Source organism: Aedes albopictus, chromosome 1, assembly GCF_035046485.1.
Source record: "Aedes albopictus strain Foshan chromosome 1, AalbF5, whole genome shotgun sequence".
Lineage (NCBI taxonomy): Eukaryota > Metazoa > Arthropoda > Insecta > Diptera > Culicidae > Aedes > Aedes albopictus.
In genome coordinates this window covers 254,007,842-254,029,294 of record NC_085136.1, presented here as the reverse complement: position 1 = coordinate 254,029,294, position 21,453 = coordinate 254,007,842, and the positions used below count along the sequence as shown (strand labels likewise).

Genomic DNA, 21,453 nt, shown 5'->3' with positions numbered 1-21,453 from the left:
TGGTTTATGAACAGCCCCTTTATGGCTCTCGTGGCTATTGCCGATCCAGAGAAAATCATTCTCTCTGGTGGATGGGAAAGCGAACCCGTGCCGTCACCTTCCCCTCAGCATGGGAGAAAAACATTGTTGAACTTTCACAGCAACCAATTCAGTGAGTGTTTTTCAGCGTGTACCTTGAACTTTACACATTTGCGAAACAACTCCGGAAGTTGAAATCACTGCAACCCCATGGGATTCTTCCTATTTTATCGCAATATTGACGACAACGAGCAAAAGGCTTTTATTTTGATGTCATCCTTTGATGTGGGTGTGCGTGCAAGTGTGAATAAGCACTTTACTTCGCAAGACACTTACCTTCTTTTTCGATTTCATCGACTCGAGCTGCCGTTCGGTGTGCTCCCCGATGGAACGGCTTCCCCAGAGCTCCCGGCCCATCAGCGAGTAGCACACGATCATTATCAGCATCGGGATGCCGTACGTCAGGATGAGGAACACCAGGTTGTAGCTGTGGGAGGAGAAAGGTGGGAAATGAGTTAAAGTTATTGGTGTACACGAGACAGCGTTTTCTTTCCTTTGATTTTTGAGAAGATAAAAATAACTAGTTTTGAAAATTATCGACTACGTTTCGGTCCATTTGAAGCTTCAAAGAACTCGATTCTGGTGATCGCTTCCGAGAATCTTGTACATACAAGTTCCCAGATATCCCAAGATGTTGGAGTGCTTCAGCAATAATCGCCCAACTACGACTATTGAACGCGATTTTTCATTCAGGGTCTCTACTGCACAACACTGCTTCTCTTACGCTGGAGAGCTATCTCAGTGGTCGATCAAGAATATGGGTCTATATACCGATGAGTTTTTGAGAACCACAACATATCACTCTGTAAAATCTTGCTGAATACTCGCGCTTATCGTTTCGGGTATATGGGCCCTAAACTTTATATTTCGCTTAATCATAACTAGTTTCGTGGCTTTGTTGGATAGAGCACCGGACCAGCTATGTTTTGTCGTAGGTTCAAATCCATCCCAGATCAATGTAGTATTTGTTCGGTCATAATGCATTCGTTTTAAATGTTTTCATAAAAGCTTATTTTCTTTCGAAAGTTAAGGTGAATATATAACGAAGCCACCCCTCGAATTTTCAAGAGCACAAATCTGATGAACCAAATGATGGATTGTGATGAAAAGTTGATCGATTGGTCACCACCAGCGGGTGACCAATCGATCAACTTTTCAGCGTGGAGAGACATTGGGTTCTTCAGATTTGTGCTCTTGAAATTTTTAGGGGTGGCTTCGTTATATATTCACCTTAAATAAGTGTCCGTTTAACCAAACGAGAAAGAGAAACCATTTTCTTGGGTTTGAATACGTATGAGCAGAAAAACAATTTCAATGACCACTATATAAATGCCTACAAATCAATCTCTTTTGAAACTATGAAAAATCAAGAGCATTCTTCTGTAACTCCATTGATGCCACCTATAAACTATCCATTCTTGAGCTGTTTTGCATGCCACAATCTTTCCGTTCCATTACGCCATTTGTGTACGTATGTAACATATAAATATATCCACAGAGAACAGACGTCCAAGCTCATGTAGTGCTATTGTGTAAAGCATTGCAACGGTTGTTTTGAAATAACTGGGAATGTGGCCATCACGCGGCGCTGTCACATTTCGAATCGGGGTGCAAATTTACCGTTGTTTTACCTTTTGGCGCTAGTGTCGCCAAGTGTGCACCCTAGTATAGTTCCACCAAGAGAATGTGTTGGTTTTACTTGGTAAACAATAATTGAATTCTTGTTCAAATTGTTTCTTATTGAAGATAATGAGACTAATTATTAATGGGTTGCTCAAATTTTGTTGCTGGATTAGTGAAAGAATCATAAACATCTTGTTATTTAAGCAAATACAGCTCAGAATCTGAGCAGGAAAATATAAAGGTGCGCTAGTGAAATATTTCTTCAGAAAGCGCCATCATGTTGTCGAAACAAGTTTTTGAGTGGGAAAGTCACCGTCGATGTCGCTACTGAGCTTGTTTTTGCTTTACACAAGATTTTCAAGCAATTTTGTTCGAGCATGTTCGTCTGTTCTCTGTGATATATCATAGTTTGTCCATACGATAGACTGCTTCCGATTTATTTTGATCGAATAAATCTTAAATACTCTACCTACAGTGTCTCCTCCATAAGTCATGCTTTCTGAGCCAGTCACATTGTATCCAGAATCCTCCCCCACCTACAGCAAATCCCAACAATTTATCAACAGCTGCTACATTTCTTCCGAGCTCACACCATCCACTTTGAAAGCCATTCTCTGTTCCTCCTGGTGAAATTGGTGCCAATGCAGCTCAAGTGCCTGCTATAGATAGCTACTCCGGGTTCGAGATGATGCTCATCCTTAAGTCGCTCCTGGGACACAAGCCGATGTTGGATGACAACTCAAATTAATATTATTCATTGCAACAATGTCTCGATACGGGGCGGGGGTTGCAACTTTACCGGGTGCATTCCATATCTCCCGTTCGTTTCATTGCCCGACTGAGCAAAAATGACAACATGTAAGTAACGCCGCGTAATACAGACCCCATTGAGGTTATTAACCTCTTTCTAGCAAATCCAATTCAAAACTTCATATGACCGGTCCGGCTGCGAGCGACCTTAGGAACGATCAGGTAACCAACTCCGGAGGAAACCTTGGGCGTTGACTGACAGCGTCTGTTCTCCACCTAGGTAGTAATATCACAGAGAACAGACGAACATGCTCGAATAAAATTGCTTGAAAATCTTGTGTAAAGAAAAAAACAAGCTCAGTAGCGGCATCGACGGTGACTTTCCCACCTAAAACTCGTTTAAACATCATGATGGCGTTCACTCAAGAAATATTTCACTAGCACACCTTTGAATTTTCCTACTCAGAGACTGTGCTGTATTTGGTCAAATAAGAAGATGTTTATGATTATTTCACTAATTCTACAACAAAATTTGGGCAACCCATTGATAATTTGTTTCATGGCTTTCAATTAGAAGTGAGTTGAACAACAATACAATTATTGTTTTCCAAGTAAATCCAACACATTCTCTCGGTGGAACTATATTGGGGTGCACACTTCGCGACACTAGCGCCAAAAGATAAAACAACGGCGAATTTGCACCCCGATTCGAAATGTGACAGCGCCGCGTAATGGCCACATGCCCAGTTATTTCAAAACAACCGTTGCAATGCTTTACACAACTGCACCTCATGAGCTTGGACGTCTGCTCTCTGTGATATATCTATGGGTGCATTAACTAGGCTGCCCATTTCAATTCATCTGTTCTGTGAATTGAAAACTGCAATGGTGAAAAACAAGCTAATGAAAGTGTTTTTTTTTAATTTTTGACCACAATAAATGAATTTCATTGATTAGGCGCACATTTACCTTTAAATTAGCCTTTCAAAGAACCTCAAACCAGCCACAGTTGAAGATAACGTTTGTACCACAGAGAACAGACGTCCAAGCTGTGCGGTTGTGTAAAGCATTGCAACGGTCGAAGTTGCGGGGATGTAGTTCGTCGTAGATTATCCTGTCATATCCTGTGAAACCTAGTGACTTGCAATTTCATGTTCCAAGTTTCCAACCGTAGTCCTTATTTCGTCGCGTGGGTCTTTGCCGATTGTATCGAGTTGTATTTTCTCCTTTGTTAGCTGGTGGTCTTTGTCATGGCTTGACCCGTGGAAGCATGAGGTATGAACTTGTGAGGACCAGAGCTATGTTGGACGCACTCTTTATCGACTCACCGTTTTGCAGCTCAAGCCCCTAGTCACCGTGGGGGGTAGATGAATGTAGAAGAAAAGTTCAAACTTCCAAGAAATCGGGATGCAAAGCAAATCACAAGAATACAGGGAAAATTCGGATTGTGTGATATTTTCCACTACGCTTAAATCAAAGATTTGTAGAATGTTGATTTTTGTGTAGAACGTTTATTGAAAGAAGGTATTAGTTTCAATATGTAATCATACTTAGGATAACACTGACCTAGTATACAAACATGAATTCCTGCTTATTTCTCGCGAAGATCATGGTGTTTTCTCGGTAGCATATGTTCTCTCCATTTCCGCTCTATAAATGGCCTCAATGATGTCGTTCGAAACATTTTGCTGCTCAATGATCCTGGAGTTATGACTTTCCAGCAGCGCCTCAATCTTTTGGAATCTTTCGTCAATTTTAGATTTTTTAGCAAGATTTTCCAGCAACGCCGCCATTTTTTGGATTTTGTTGTTGAGTTCCGCAATTTGTTGGCTGTTGTTCAATACTGTTGCTTCAACTGGCGCTGAACTGGTCATTGAATTGGCATTCTGCTGTCGCAATTGTTCAATCGGCATTGGACAATCCAATGCAAAGACTCCTTCGCTACCTTCGTTGGCGCAAGTTAATTCTTCCACATGGTATATATCTGATCTGGATTTAAGTAAACTATGCATCCAATCACAATTCAGGGGGTTGTCAGATATACGCAATCCTTTGAGCACACGAAACTGGTTGATTGCGAAATGGGTCAAAAAATTGAAACGAAGATCAATGTAGGAAAGCGTTGGCATGTTCCAACTGCATACGTCAATATGTGTCAATCGATTGTTTGCAAGATGTAGATTAGTGAGCGACGGCAAACTCACCGATCCTTGATTGTGAATGTGTTTTATTTCATTATCAGTAAGCTGAAGAGATTCCAAATTGTCCAAACCTTGAAGCTGGTCAAGTTGAACTGTTTGTATTGAGTTTCCAATAAGACTTAAATATTTCATTTTTTTCAGTTGGCTAATATTCTCTGGAATACCTGTCAAATTCGTATTGCTGCATGTAAATTCTTCCAGCTGGTATTCCTTCCCAAGTTCAATGATCACATTTGCAGTAGATGTGGAATATAGTTCAATGTGCGTTAATTTTGGGCTTACGTGAATTGTTTTGACCACCCCACGTTCAAATTGTATATGAATGCAATTTTTGAATTGATCAGTAAAGTTTTGTGGCAGTATGTCCACCTGGGCTTTAAAGAAATAAAACGATGCTTCATCTGGAATTTTGTCCATCAAAATGGCATCAGCGGGCCAACGTAGACGGCGTATGTCAACCACAGTTTTGTTGTATTCATTTCTTCTCGCAGAGAACGTTACTATTCCCACAGAGAACAGACATCTATCTTCGCTTTCTGCCTTGTGTAAAACTTTGTAACGGTCATTTTGGAGTATGTGGTTATGCTCCCGTTGCGCGGCGCTAGCGTCCCATCACTTACATTGTTGTGTTGTCAAATTAATTTCCAGTGCTCGCCGTTTTTGGCCGTTTGGCGCTCGTGTCGCTTTGTGGGCTAGTGTATTTTAACGATGAACACTGCCATCGTGGGTTCAAATCGACTTTATATGTGGGGCAGTCCCCGTTGGTGGCGTTGAGGTACACTTAAATCCTTTACACACGACTTCGACGTATTTTTGTTCGAGCTTAAATGTCTGTTCTCTGTGCTATTCCGTCAATTGCAGCGATGAAAAGTAGCCTTAAAAGAAAAAGAAGCAATTAATCGTCAAACGGCAACAATATTTGTCGCAGTGTCGCACTTACAATACCAAGATTCCTTTCATTTTGACTTAGTTCTCAAGCGACGTCCCTCTCACTGGTAGCACCGAAGTTGTGACTGGAAGAGTTATCTCAACCACTTCTTATATGCTTGGGTGATTAAGAACTTCAGATTAACATTAGGGTGGTGCAGAATTTCAGCAAAATCGAAATTTAATTCGTTTATCCATTCGTCAGCTGCTGATAGTGTAAACTGCGCGATAATTTTTTACAGGAAACGTTCTTGTATCGTATGGATTGCTTCCAGTACAAAATTGTTAACAACATCTCCGCAGGGTTTGGTCAAGAACTAAAGATAGCGCTCTGAAAAGCGTACTTCTAAAGAACCCACCAATTTGGAGATATCAAATTGAAAACGCTTCAAACATTCTTCTGAATTTCGTGACGGAGAGTTTACATCGAGTTTGTTCAATTTTGTCTGCACCTCTAAAAATATTACAATGTATCAAGAATGTGAGATTTTAGAGTCAATTTCAGAATTTTCGCTCTTTCGAACAAGCGTGGTCCACCCTAGGCTTAAGTCTCTGTTGGTTTTGTGGCGAATGACAACGCGATAACATTTGAAAAAAAGAAATTTATGTGGTTGAATCTTGGCGCGCTGTTTCAATGACCGTTGCGCACATTAGGGGCATCTTGGGCAAAACGCTCCCCCGCTTTCATGGATCATCGGTTTTGGAGCTTTGAACCCTTTTTAATATTATAGAACATAATGACTAGATGAGCGGACCTGGTGTGATGGTTAGAACACTTGATTATCACGCCGAGGACCTGGGATCGACTCCCACTCCCAACAAACTCACAAAATATGGGTTCTTCCTTCAGAAGGGAAGTAAAGCGTGGGTCCCGAAAAGATGAACTATAGCCTATGGCTAAAAATCACGTTAAGACAGATAAAAAAAAAAACATAATGACAAAATCTGTAAATTTATGACGAACTGAATGTAACAAATTGACCTCCATCGTGTTCAATAGAAATTTATGTGTGATCTTAAAATTACACTGCTGATTGCTGAGAGAAAAGTGCACTGACTTTTCAGAGAAACTTAAAAAAACCTCTATACGAGAATCGAACTCAAATCTTCCGAGTGAGAGTTCACGCCTAACCCCTCTAGGCTGCCTCACCAAGCTGAAGAGAAGGCAATCAAAGATAAACATGTTCCACCATAAAGAGACAAACTGTTGTACCGCTTCGGCCACAGAGAGCGAGGGAGAGCAGTCTCCGCAGCCAGGCAGACGACTGAGCGTAGCTGTCCTCGTTTACGTTACTACATGTAAATTTCAAGCGAATATGTCTCAAAATGTGTAAACAGTAGCATGATTGGCTGATTACTGAGCGGACAGTATCATCTCACGGTAAATGGCTGTAATTTTGTAGCTACTGCTATAATTTTCAGTCGATGCTTAACTTACGTGTTGTTTAATTTTCATGATTTCTTTCTGTGTACTGCTTCAATCTACAATGCCACATTTCATTTGAAATGATGGTATAGACAATACATTCATGTATTAAAACAATAAATACGTACGCATATTGACACATTCTCCTTAATAGGTGCGTATTGCCCCAGAATCCCCTACAAGGTCAGTTTTATTTTGGCAGTGATAACAATGCCACAAAAATCCCCTGAATGTTCCACCCAATGCTTCTGAAGGAACGCAGTCGAAAGCCGACATCAGTTCGCTATAACTGATAACGACCTAGTTTTTTATTTATTTATTTTTTTTTTGCACGGCTGCATCTTCTTGTTCCTTTTTTCTCTCAGCACTTGTATAGGCAGACTAATCGTTTCCAAATGGTTCGTTTTTAAATGTCTACGTGATAAAATTGTAAAAAATGAAACGCCAGAATGAGAAAGCTATGCATTAGCGTGGTTCAAAAAGTTATTTTTGCTTCAAACCCATTTATTCGATTCGTAACCAGATTCTATGATTTCTCTCAAAAAATGAGCTGATTTGGTTGAAAATTGTGAGTGCACAAGCACTTCAAAATTTGTATGGGAATTAGTATGGGAAAAGGAGGTTTTTCATTCAATTGACCGTAGCATTCCCCCAAGTGCCCTAGAGGGTTAGTTGACTCTTGGTACTCCTAGCCTACTCTATCAGTTAAAACTATGCCAAAGACCACATTTAAATTGGACGCCTCATCAATTAGTTATCGATTTTCATCCAGAATGAAAATCTTTGATCATGATGGTAACACTATTCGATGGGCATCACTTCATTTTGCCTTGAAACATAGTAGCCATGATTTGTATGTGTGCTATCTTTGGCGCCATGTGCAGCAATGTTGCCTGCTGAGAAGCTTAACGATCACTGTTCAAGTTTCTGCAGTTGGATAAAAATCGACAATTAATGAGGCGTCTGATTTCGGCAGGATCTTTAGATGTTTTAGAGCATTTTCGGTGGATCTCAGAAGTGTTACGCAGGCGTTTTCGTAGGTTTTTGGGATGCGTTAGAGGTTTAATGGTGATTTCAGGAAGTTTCAGGGGAAATTCTATGTGTTCGTTACAACGAACAATCGATCACCGTGCGCCATCTGTTCGTGAGGAGTCGAAGTTATGTCCGAATACATCACCCAGTGAAATCCTTCGTCCGTCAAACCTCGATGGCCGAAGGAAGAGGTATAACGCAAAATCGCATAGAAGTTTCGGCGACTTCCGACGGTATCGGCTATAAATACTGAATGTGACAGATGGAAAAGGTCTTTTTTCTTCGATCTGCCAACGAGACGTCAAAGTTGTTGTGGAAATTTAGTTACTAGTTAAGAAAAATTGAACTCAGGAAGTAAAGTGAAGTTAATATAGAACAATATAGTGTAGAAGGAGGAAATAAAGTTAATTTAAGAAAGAAATACAGTGATTTAAGAACTTACCTGCGGTGTTGTGTAGTGCATGCTGAAAAAACCTGAAAGAAGAGAAGTGGAAGGAAACAAGATACTTACCTGCTATAGTGCTAGCCGTGAAACCTGAAAGGAAAAACGTAAGAAAGTTCCGCTGCGAACCGCTACTATCAACATTGGTCCTTCGAACCGGATGTGTGTTGAACTCCGTGCATCCACCCGTACGTTCATCTGGGAGTCGCCATCTTTCCTATTCTGGATTCACGTGTCTGGAGCAGATAGACACCACCCTGCCGAAGCTGCACTCACCTGTTGCCCCGCATCGTTGATGAAATTTGATTCGTTCAAGGCATAAAATTGCCTTCTCAAAGATTCACAATGTCTACGGAACGTCGTCTGAAAGGCTTCAAGACCCGCCAAAAAAGCCTGCTGGCATCGTTCAGCCAAATTAAGGAGTTCATGGACAATTACGAGGAAGAGACCGATGCATGCCAAGTACCCGTCCGACTAGACCATCTTGTGACGTTGTGGAACGACTTCAACTTGGTGCAAGCGGAGCTAGAGACGCTCGACGCGCATGGAATTTGAGAGCAACTATTTCAAGGTCAAAGGTTTCCTACTGTCGGTGAATAAAAACCCTACGCCGCCGCTGAAACCTACGTCTTCTCATTCAACTGCGCATGTCCCTGCTACGTCTTCTCACGTCCGGCTTCCCGACGTGAAACTGCCGGTGTTCAGCGGAAACCTCGATAGTTGGATGAACTTTCACGATTTGTTTGTCTCGTTGGTACATAGGGTATGCGTGCCAGTAATCTCATGCTCCCATTTTCATCTTATTCGAAAACAAGCGATTACGGCACCGATTGACTCCGTTCTTTTTGTTTTCATGGGTGCTCACTTCTAACAAAAAATACAAAAATTAAAAACAAAACAAACAGCCCTTCAATCCTTTGTTTTTCGCGGGATGAAAATGGGAGCCACATGCTTAATAAGGGAACCAATACCCTACGTCGCACGAACTGTCTAATATACAGAAGTTCTATTACCTCCGCTCTTCGCTCTCCGGAGACGCGTTGAAATTGATTCAAACGATTGCCATAACGGCGAACAAATACATAGTCGCCTGGAGCCTCCTGGAAAACCACTATCAGAACCCAGCGCGATTGAAGAAATCCTATGTGGACTCACTGTTCGAGTTCCCATCGCTAAAGCGGGAATCAGCGACAGAGCTGCGATCTCTCGTCGAAAAGTTTGAAGCAAACGTTAAAGTGCTCAAGCAGCTTGGTGAAAAAACGGAATTCTGGGACGTCATTCTTATCAGAATGCTCAGCATCAGGTTAGATCCAACAACAAGACGAGACTGGGAGGAGTTTTCTTCGACACAGGCTGCGATATCCTTCCAGAATCTTACTTCTTTCATACAACGACGTGTTACTGTTCTCGAAACGATCGGGAAACCTATTGAAAGCCCAGGATTCAGCGTAAAGAAACCCTCACAGCGCCCGGTTGCCAGCCACGGAGCTTTCCAGTCCGGTTCCCGAAAGTGTATCGTCTGCAACGACCATCATCCACTGTACCAGTGCGCAACATTCGCTAAACTCATCCCCGAAGATAAGGAGAAGGAAGTTCGTCAGCACCAATTGTGTCGGAATTGCTTGAGGAGAGGTCATCAGGCACGCGATTGCTCGTCTACGAGCACTTGCCGACACTGCCGAGGTCGTCATCATTCTTTGCTCTGCAGTAACGTACACCCGAACTCAACCAGCCCAAAACCGGCAGACAATGCTCAGATGAAGCAACAAACAACTAAGCCTTCCGTTGAACAACCGTCTGTGTCGCTATCAGCGACTCTCGACAGCTCTCCATGTCTTGCAGCGACCAGAAACCATCGTAAGAGCGTCCTCCTTGCGACTGCGATCATCAAACTTATTGACGACAACGGGACGGAACATCTAGCTCGAGCGCTACTCGACTCCGGCAGAGAACGCTGTTTTATGACTCAATCGTTTTCGCAGCTTGTCAAAGGTCATCGTCAGAAAATGTGGTGCCCTGTTGTCGGAATAGGTCAATCAACTACCGAAGCTCGCTACAAACTGCGCTCTACAATCTGCTCCCGTGTGTGTCACTACTCCGCTTCGTTAGACTTCCTAATTCTACCGAGGGTTACCATCGATCTCCCATCAGCCTCTATAAACGCCTCTTCCTGGGAAATTCCGCCTGGAATTGAACTTGCCGATCCGTCTTTCCATCAATCCATCAAAATTGATGTAATCTTAGGAACTGAGGTTTTTTTCGACATATTTAAGTTCGCAGGCAGAATCAATCTGGGTGATGATCAACCAACACTGATCAATTCTGTTCTTGGATGGGTGGTCTCAGGCAAAGGGGAAACTTCTCCATCAGCGAAACCGGTTGTAGCTAACTTAGCTACCATCAGCGATCTTCATCAACTCATGGAACGATTTTGGTCTCTCGAGAACGACACTACATCCTCTTGCTACTCTGTCGAGGAAGCGGCTTGTGAGAACCACTTTAAACAAAATGTTTCTTGAACTTCGGAAGGCCGGTACTGTGTTCGTCTGCCAGTGAAAGAGGATATTCTCACCAAACTAGCTGATAATCGACGCACTGCAATTCGACGTTTTCACATGCTGGAATCCCGACTCGATCGTGACGTCATCCTGAAACAACAATATAACAGTTTTATGGACGAATATTTCTGGGCCACATGCAACAAGTATTCGACCATGAGACTCCACCAGCACCCTGCTACTACCTGCCTCATCTCGCTGTAGTGCGTGAGGAAAGCACTACAACAAAATTACGCGTGGTGTTCGATGCATCATGCAAAACACCCGGAGGCCCATCACTGAACGATGCCCTGATGGTTGGCCCTATTGTACAGCAAGACCTCCGCTCGATAGTAACCCAACTAACAATCACTCATTTAACAAACACCATTATGACGAATTAATTCAACATAATATTGAATAACATTTGAATTATTTTCACGTACAATATATGTTCGAGTTTTGTTCACACAAATTTGGAGAAGTTATAAAGCATCATGTTGTGCACAAACTTAATTTTTTGTTCTTCAAAACGTTTTACAAATGTACAGGAAAGTTGTTATTCAGCTTTGGCAAAAATGAATGAAAATAAATAAAATGCAAAAATTTTGAACTCTCACGAGAGTAATTATTATTATTATTATTATGAGAACACCTATTATGAAATAAGAATTACATATAAAATTACCTAAATCCGGATTAGAACTCGAGACCTGTCGATTGCCAGCCGCATGCCTTCCTGTCTGCGCCATCCTAGAGATGGTCAGATGCAGCACCCAAAGCAAAACATAATCTTCCCATGACTCAATAATGGTCACTCCTGAACTTGTGTTCAGCAGTGGTGAATTAGCACAGCACGTGGTAATCAACTGAACAACGCCTTATACTCAACAACTGTTCAGCCCAAAACAAGTGTTTTCCATTGTGATTTCGCTGTCAGTATTTTTATCGCATGGTGAGAAAACTTGTATCGAATGCGGCCAAAAAGTGTTGGTCCTTATTGAAGATATTGTTTCCAGATGTACTAATTGCGATATGAATATGTTTATATTTTTATTATTAAATATCGATCTTTAAAAATGTATGACAATATGTGGTGCGGTATGGTCTTGGACATGGTGCATTCAGAGCATCTGTTCAGGTTATCTTCTCATGCTCAGTCGAAGATCCGTTAAGCAATTTTTTTATTTATGCTTTTGTCATGGAATCTTGATGTTAAAAAAATAGTGCATATGGATGTTTAGGGATACTTGAAATGTGTCGATTTCTGAATGCTGTTTGGTTATCTAGGTGACTGCGGGAACAATATTCAGTAAACACGACAGCACTGCAATGTCAAATGCATCGATCCAAGTGTCTCCTACAATCGAACTGCTGCGGAAGATAAAAAATATAATAATCAAGGCACAAGATATCTTGTTACATGCCTCATTTTTACGTTGATTACGTCTTTTGGCACTCAATGTTAAACTACATAATTCTATTCTGTTTTATTTTATGTGATTCGTTTAAAATATTAGTTCTTTAAAAACTTGGTTGTCTAAACAGTTTTAGCCATGATTAATCTCATAATCCGAACAAAGCTCCTAGTCAAACTATGACGGGCTGAAGGCGTTTATTTGACAAGTGAAATGCACATTGTTCAGGAGCATATGCTTATCGATACATCAGCGTAATAAGATGCAGACAAATGTTTTGTTAAACTCCTTTGTTAAGGAATCAATGCTTGCCGAATAAATTTCTTGTTAAACGTTTGAAAAGTGTTTTAATTTATCATAGTTGATACCGATGAGGAAAGTCGAACATTGACTACTTTCTCAATTGAAAAATCACTTAAACAGTAATGTGTAGAGCATAATTTTAGTTCAGCTATCATTACCATTATTAAGCAATAATTCAGCAAGCTTGCTTGTTTGTGACTTGCAATTGTTAGTTGGTTAGTTAATGCGGTCCAGGACGCGGCCGATTATGCTAATAGCCGATATCAAGCAAATGTACAGGCAAATTCTTGTGGACGAAAGAGACACCCCTCTTCAGCGGATAATATGGAGACCCGCACCAGATGCACCACTGCATACACTTGAGCTTAAGACGGTGACGTATGGCACGGCCAGTGCCCCGTACTTGGCAACCAGAGTACTGCAGCAACTAGCCAGCGACGAGAATGAAAACTTTCCCGAACTTTCCCCCTTTTTTCCGGAGCCAGGACAGTGCAAGAAGCAATCCAGCTAAGAACTCAACTCGATGCACTGCTACGCAAGGGAGGCTTCGTACTTCGTAAATGGGCGTCAAATGTTCCTGCTGTACTCGAAGACGTCTCACCAGAAAATTGTGCTCTCCAGCCTTCCGTGGATTTGAACAGAGATCAGTGCCTCAAAGCTCTTGGCCTTCACTGGGAGCCATCGACAGACCACCTGCGGTACCAAATCAACCTTTCTGATCCTGCAGATCAACCTTTGACGAAGCGGCGAGCACTTTCGCACATCGCACGGCTGTTTGACCCACTGGGACTGGTGGGCCCAGTAGTCACTTCAGCAAAACTGTTTATGCAGAGCCTATGGACGTTGAAGGACGACGTTGGAATCCGCTGGGGCTGGAATCAGGAGCTGCCCTTAGCCTCTCGTAAATATTGGCAAACATACCATTCGGAATTGAACCTTCTAAACGATCTTCGAATAGAGCGCTGCATCTTGGTCGAAGACGCAACATCAATTCAACTGCATCTATTCTCCGACGCATCCGAACTAGCTTACGGCGCATGTGCTTAGGGGCATCTGGGGTAATACGCACTGTCGAGGCAAAACGCACCCCCTTTGTTTTTCAGGGATTATCGGTTTTAGAGCTTTGAAACTTCATCAGTCTAATAGAACGTCTTAATAAATGAGCATCTGGAAAATTTTACATATCTGCGTTACGTAATTAGTGAGAAAAATGAATAAAATTGAAAAGCACGATTCTGATGTAATTTTCCCGATCGTTTGTCGAATGATTTGATGGTGAAAATCGACCAAACATCTAATGCTGTTGTGTTTATTCAGTTCATTGAGGGCAATGCTAAGCATAGGAAAAATAACTTAAACAGTAATCTACGTAAATTATATGTTTTAAACTATTTTATTTTTTGCTATTGATTGGGGCAATATGCACTCCATTCGTTGGGGCAAAACGCACCTATAGAAAACAAGCTGTAATCATATCTATGAGTGCTCTGTAAGTAATCGCAAACAAAATTGAGCTATTGTTTGTCTTAAAACCTTATAAAACATGCATTTTGTCTAAGAAGAAAAAAGATTTCTAAACTCGACAGTGCATCTTGCCTCAATGTTGTGGTGCGTCTTGCCCCTTTGTTTGAGTGCATCCTGCCCCATTGTTGTAGTGCATTTTACCCCGAGCTAGGGTGCATACTGCCCCGCATAAACATACGAAGCCGTAATGTTAGTCTTTACAAAAAACGTTATTTTCAAGAGCTGAACTGTATTAAGGTTGAAATTTTGTTTGGTTTCTCTTAGAATGAAAGTATATGCAATGAATGAATGCATTAAACCAATAAATTATTGCCTTTTTATATGCATTTGGACGCATCTTCCTTAAGTGGTGCGTATTACCCCAGAATCCCCTGCGTTCTACCAACGCCGCCGGAGTGACAAGAGTTGCGCTTTTGACGGCTAAATCGAAGGTTGCCCCATTAAAGCGGCAGAGCATTCCGCGCCTAGAGCTGTGCGGTGCCCTGCTTGCGGCGGAACTCTATGAGAAAGTCATTGTATCGCTTCAGCTTCGACCTGAAACCTTCTTCTGGGTGGATTCTACAACAGTGATTAGCTGGTTAAAATCCGTTCCATCGGCCTGGACAACATTTGTTGCAAATCAAAGATACAACTGGCAACGGAGAACTGCAAATGGAATCATGTCCCTGGTCAACAAAATCCTGCTGATCTCATCTCACGGGGTACGTCAGTGGAATCGCTTCTTCAGAGCAAAATTTGGTGGACCGGCCCAACCTGGCTTCAGCACGACATGGATTCCTGGCCAACGTAGCCACTCAGCGGTAATCGCAACATCGAAGTTCTCCACGAAATGCGAAAATCCGCAGTTACAGCTCTTACCGCAGCAAACAACCCCTCCTTCATCGATGAACTGGTCAGCAGATTCCAGCCTCCTGTCACGCGGCCATGTTTTTGAGGTCAGCATCAAAATCCAGGATCGATTATTGACTGTGGCTGCATCATATCAATAACAATTCTAAAAATTATGGAAACTTTATTCCCGTGACGGAGACGAGCTGATACTATTACGACTTCATTTTTGAATAAATAATTGCGAAATTAAAAATCATGTTTCGCTTAAACTAACGATTTTAAAAGGTGAAAAAACAAATTGGTTGTGAAAAAAAGTTTCGCCGCTTTTGATTGTTGCTCCTGAAATTATGTTTGTTTACAAACTTTGCACTGTCATGGGGAACCAAGCCGCCGAGCCGCCGCTATTGTGTTCAACGAGGCGGCTGGAAGTGGGAACCAGAGATGTTGGCTCGTTATTTTCCTGTGGGGCAGTATTGCGGTGACAGGAGGCTGGCAGATTCTCCTCGTTCCGGCGCTTAACGCGCGCCATCGCTTACTGTCTGCGGTTTGCTCGGAACTGTAAGCTGAAGGAACCCAATCGCCCCTGCACCGAAACACTGACTTACGAGGAAACGGAAGCGGCAGAATTAATGCTAGTTTCGCTGGTACAGCAACAAGAATTCAACAGCCAGTGGAAGTTACTGCAACAAGGAAAACCTGTCTCAACTAAGTCCTAAGGATACCAGAGGCGTTACGGAGGCGTTTTCGGGAGTTTCAGAGAGACTCAGGTGAGTTTTAGGATCTGAGGGGGCTTTAGTGGGATTTCGGAGGCAACTCAGGAAGTTTCAGAGGATATTCTGTGGATTTCAGAGGCATTATGCAGGCGTTTGCGGGGGTTTCGGGAGGTCTTAGGTGCGTTGCATGGGATCCAAGGGGATTTTAGGAGGATTCCCGTGGCATTTCAGCAAGTTTCAGAGCAGTTTGGTAGGTGTTCGAGGTAGTTCAGGAAGTTGCAGCTGATTTTCAGGAACCTCTTTATAAAACCCTTGAAGCGCCCCTGAAATGCCCTTTGATGTAAGGGTGTTCTTGAAATCATCATAATTAGTTCAATATTACTTTGAAGCCCCTTGAAACGCCCCTGAAATATTATCGTACGCTTATAAAACCTCTAGGAACCCCCTAAAATATTCCTGAAACTCCCTGAAACTTTTGCGCTGTTGTATTTTGTAAACACGATGAAAAAATTTCCCTTTTTATACTCAGCATTACCGTGGTGCTAACAGTGGTGGCCAACTGCGCGAGTTACGGGCGGTTAAAGGCTAATGAGGCCCACACTGAGTTGTTCTTGAAGTAACGTCCTTGATTTCCCCGTAATCCCATTGAAACATCAACGAAACCTGAAGCAACGCTCCTGAAATCCCCTTGAAATGCGTCAGAAGTCTCTTGGAACCCCATTTCTTGGCTTTCTGGAAACTCCTTTGGCCTCATCTCAATTGCCCAGGAGCAAGACCTGTTCTCTGGAACTGAATTCCCTCCTTAAAGCTCTGACGTAATTTATGCTCAAAATTCCGTCTTTTTATGTTTCTTTTAATTTATACACACGTCCAATTTATACACCCCCTGCCAACCCGAGCAGAAGGGCATACCTCACAAATACCATGCGGAGAGCAACTTGTGCTCTAATACCTAAAATTGTTGTTGCTACGAAATGTCATGAGAACATCACAATAACTGTTGGAGGTATTTGATCAGAGTTTGGTATTGATGTGGTATTTCTTGATTTAGCAGTGAAAATAACCGAAGAACAAGATTTGCTATTACATCATGAAGTCATCGAACAAATGAAACATTTAATACAAGAAATGTTATTAGTTTGTTATTCAATAACTTTGGGATAACAAATACAGCACTTGAAATTTTAGGTATGCATTCATTATTGAAATAATAAGACTTGTTATTTTCTAGGTGTTATTTATACTAAATTTTGGTATTCGTTTTTGTTATTTTGCCTCTTATTACCACCTAATGAAGGGCATATCAAGGCATGGTAGTATTTAAGATAAATACCTCAATATGTTATTCACTTGTTATTTTCTTCTGCTTGGAAATGGCTTAAAAAGAAAGGTTCCAGCAGTCTTGTTTGCTTCTCGGGAAAGCTGTTCTCGTTCATGTTATGCCATAGCTCTGTGCGGTCGATACTGTCGTATGCCGCCTCGAAATCGATGAAGAGGTGCTGCGTTGGAACCTGGTATTTCTGGAGGATTTGGAAGATGCCCTGATGTCGAAATGGTGATTGCTCGTTCCCACTGACAGGCACTGGAGGATAGCTGGTGAATGGTATCCATCAGCGTGTGAGTTGGATCAGTTATGTCTTCTGTTGCACTACTGCGTAGTCGTTGTTTTGGTACCCCGAGCCCAAAAACCCCCATACCATTAAGGTGCTCATCGAAGTGCTACTTCCACCCTACAATCACTTCAGGAAAGGAGCCTTCCATCATTAGGCTAAGTTTCCTGTTGACAAGTAGAGCGTAAGTAACGCAGCATTTGACGCAAGAAGGATGTGAAGAATGCCTAGTATTTTTTTTCCGGGGTCCACTCAGATATTTATTCGGAGATTCCCGCAAGAATTCCATCCGGGATTATTCCAAGAGTTCCTTCTAGAATTTTCAGCAGGAATGCATTCTAAGATTTCTCCAGGAGTTTTTTTTTTTTTCTAAAATAGAACTATTTGGGATCCCTCTAGGACATAGGCTTTCTCTGGACGTTTCTTATATGAATCCTCAAGCTCAAAAAAATCCTTTTGGGATTTATCCAGAAATTCTTTATTAGATTTATCTGGGATAACCTTCCTCCAGCAACTTCTTCCGGGATTCCTCCAGTAGCTCCTTCTAAGTCTCCTCTAGGAGTAACTTTATGGGTTCCTCTTATAGTTTCTTCTGGTTTTCTCCAGGATTTTCTTTTAAGATTACACCAGGAGTGGCATCAGGAAGATTTCTCCAATAATTCCTCCAAAGATTTCTCCAGAAATTCCTCCGGAGATTCCTCCAGGTATTCTTCCAATTATTCCTTGGGAGATTCCTGCAGTATTTTTTCGGAAATTGCTCAGGAAAAACCTTCCGGAGAATCCTCCAGAAATGCCTCCAAAAATTCCTTCGTATATTCTTCCAGGAATTCCTCCGGAGGTTTCTTCGGAGATTCCTTACGAATTCCCGGAATTCCTTCTGGAATTCCTCTAGGAATTCCTCCAAGGATTCCTCCAAGGATTCCTCCAAGGATTCCTCCAAAAATTCCTCCGAGGATTTCTCCAGGAATTTTTCTGAGGATTCTTCCAGGAATTCCTCCGAGGGTTTCTCCAGGAATTACTCCGGGGATTCCTCGGAGGAATCTCCGGGGGAATTCCTGAAGGAATGCCTGGAGGAATATCCGTAAAAATTACTGCGGGAATCTTCGTAGGAATCTCCGAAGGAATCTCCGGAAGAATTCCCGGAAGAATCTCCGGAAGAAATCCCGGAGGAATTCTTGGAGGAATTCTTGGAGGAATCTTCGGAAAAATTCTTGGAGGAATCTCCGGAGGAATCCCCAGAAGAATTCCCGGAGGAATCTCCGGAGGAATTCCTCGAGGAATCTCCGGACGAATTCCTCGAGGAATCTCCGGACGAATTCCTGGAGAAATCTCAGAAGGAATCCCTGAAGGAGTCTCAGAAACTCAGAAGGAATTTCTGCAGATTTGCTCCAGAAGATCCTCTGGTGATTGCTCCAGAAATTTCTTCGGAGATTCCTCCGGGAAATTCCTCCAGGAATCCCTCCGGGGTAGTCCTGCAGGAATTCTGGAAGAATTGCACGAGAATTTCAGAGGTAATTTTAGATGAGTTCCTGGGAAACTCCAGGAGGATTTTCTTGGAAACTCATTGAGGAATTTCAAAAGAATTTCTGCAGGAATTCCCGGGAACTCGTACAAGAATTTGAGGCATTCACCACCAGTGCTGCTCCGCGTTTCAGGCGGGTGTACAGCTCTGCCACCGTTCCAAATGTTGTGGCAATAATGTCCATGTCGTCCGCAAAGCACGCAAATTGACCGGATTTTGTGAAAATCGTTCCCCGGCTGTTGAGCCCGGCTCGTCGCATCACACCTTCCAGAGCGATGTTGAAGAGTAGGTATGAGAGTCCGTCACTTTGTCGCAGTCCCCGGCGAGATTCGAATGAACTGGATAGTTCACCCGAAACCCTTACGCAGTTTTTCACACCGCCCATCGTTACTTTAATCAATCTAGTCAGCTTCCCAGGAAAGCTGTTTTCGTCTATGATTCTCCATAGCTCTGCGCGGTCGATACTGTCGAATGCCGCTTTGAAGTCGATGAACAGGTGATGCGTTGGGACCTGGTATTCACGGCATTTCTGGAGGATTTGCGTACGGTAAAGATCTGGTCCGTTGTCGACCGGCCGTCGATGAAGCCGGCTTGATAACTTCCCACGAACTCATTCGTTTTAGGTGACAGACGACGGAAGATGATCTGGGATAGCACTTTGGGTTGAGTTGGGTATTAGAGGGTTAACAACATGACTGACAGCATCGCATGACAGTGCCATATGTTGGCAAATCTTTCTAGCTGTGAATTACTTATCAACTGCGAACGCTTACGTAATTTTGCTTGCAAAAGTTTTACGTGACCATTACATGTCCTATCTTTTTACACAGTACTTACCAGGTGGAAACCAGCCATTATCTCAGCAGGTTCTGCTCGCTGCACGAAGCGTTGAGCTTCTGGTTGAACTTCTGTGTTTCTTCAATTTTTTCGCACTGCGCTTCTTACAGACAACTATTTTTCTCCCGCTAGAGCCGGGTCAGCTGTTTCCGCTTCTTTTTACATCGTTCCACGCGCTGTCGGGTCCCATGCTGCAGTATTACCTACCACCCAAGCTGCGTTATTCTCCTTCAAAACCGTTCTCGACACTCGGCACTTACATATTTGACACTCTGTATGTTGGGTGATCGATAGTAGTAATGAACAGTTTCCACAGGTAGTTTCATTTGACCAGGTTCAGACCGGAACAGCTTGGGACGAAATTTATTTACCATTTATTTCAACTGGCTTTCTCAATATAAGGGAAACACAAAACGACTGGTTTGATATTGTCCGAAGTTTCGGTCTAGTTTATTTTGCGTGTTTTTTTTTTCTCAAGGGTAAACTTAAACAGAATTCACATTGTTTGTTGTTACAGATTAGTACAGAAAACAGAACATGAAATAACACCTACACTGTCTATTATTTTTCGTAACATTTAAGATTGCCGTTAGTTTGATTTTGTGTTTCTCGCGTGCCTTAAATACTAACATACAAGATTAAATCAGTTCACGATTAGACCAGAATAGTATTGGAAATATCATACGATACATGGAGTCAGATTGGCAGTCCACCCGCTATGAATCGAACTTGAAACGTATCAAAGAATATCGAACTAGAAAAAGTGTACTGCAATTAAGCATTTGATGAGTTTCAAATTAGACTTATGGGACGTGAACGAGAGCAAGTGGCATTCCCCTTGCATGTCCTTCCCCTAGCTAAGCGTCAGTCACAGTGACATGACGTGGTTATGAGTAGTGTGGTGTGATACTGGCCCATCATTGAGTAGTGGAGCTTTAGCGAAGTAAGTCAATTGAGAACGAATTGTTCCAGTAAGTTACGTAAGATGCACAAGGCACATTTAGACAAATTGTTTCCATTTACGTATAATTCGATTTAGACCAACTGCAGATAAGAACGGTTTCAGATAGGGCGTGGCGTTCGCCGATGCTTTGTAAGTAAAGTTAAATTCCACATGTTTTTGTCACGAAATTCTTACAAAACAAGAACAAGATTAGTGATAATGAGAGTTTAGTATGGCAGTCAAAAAGTTTTTAGGGAGATAAAGTGGATTTCAACAGCAACGATGAAATTGCCCACATTTGTGTGACAGGAGTAGTGCAGCCTAATGCCACTCAGTACTCCTGCTTCACTATAAATAAACAGATAGACAGCGGTTGGCACTGCCATGGTAGTAGAAGATTGAGTGCTTCCAGCGGATCAATGATCCAACAGAGTGGTTGAAAGAAGAAACGTTCCTAAAACATCAAGACTATGATCATTTCGATAATGTAAGTAAAACTGTGGCAAGTATTGTGATTGTTTGATCTGATGCTGCCGCAAACGTGCGTTGATTGCACGTTTGTTTCCTAAACGCTTCGAGGTGGACATACTTCCACATAATTTTGCAGATCATATGAGAAGTTTTACTGGCAGATCGGTTAAATCAATCCACATAAATCCTATGTGGGCTCATGTTCTGAACTCAGCTTTTTCGTTCAAGAATTTCTACTGAATATGTGATAATTGAACATGGAAAG

At 42.2% G+C, this 21,453-nt stretch overlaps 3 protein-coding genes across 4 annotated transcripts in view; all 3 read right to left on the bottom strand.

Moving 5' to 3' along the window:
* The window catches only part of LOC109622760 (tachykinin-like peptides receptor 86C), a 436,364-nt gene that overhangs the window by 154,937 nt on the left and 259,974 nt on the right, over positions 1–21,453 (bottom strand). For both annotated transcript variants that reach the window (XM_062846629.1, XM_062846628.1), the window contains exon 4: positions 355–505. In XM_062846629.1, coding sequence (XP_062702613.1) covers positions 355–505 — 151 coding nt within the window. The remainder of the gene's footprint in view (positions 1–354; positions 506–21,453) is intronic.
* On the bottom strand, positions 3,943–7,624 carry LOC134287327 (leucine-rich repeat-containing G-protein coupled receptor 4-like). The gene is made up of 2 exons (XM_062848970.1): positions 5,593–7,624; positions 3,943–5,527 (listed from the first exon to the last, which is right to left on the bottom strand). Exon 2 carries the CDS (start codon positions 5,067–5,069, stop codon positions 4,059–4,061), a length of 1,011 nt encoding a protein of 336 aa, XP_062704954.1. The 5' UTR covers positions 5,070–5,527; positions 5,593–7,624; the 3' UTR covers positions 3,943–4,058.
* LOC134285577 (uncharacterized) overlaps positions 20,193–21,453 on the bottom strand; it is a 29,177-nt gene continuing 27,916 nt past the window's right edge. The window contains exon 2 of the mRNA XM_062846630.1: positions 20,193–21,453. This exon is cut by the window's right edge and continues 27,588 nt beyond it. The gene's annotated coding sequence lies outside the window, so the exon portion shown is untranslated.

Excerpts from the sequence above, each read along its gene's own strand:
- LOC134287327 (XM_062848970.1), bottom strand. The coding sequence starts at position 5,069 with ATGGACAAAATTCCAGATGAAGCATCGTTTTATTTCTTTAAAGCCCAG.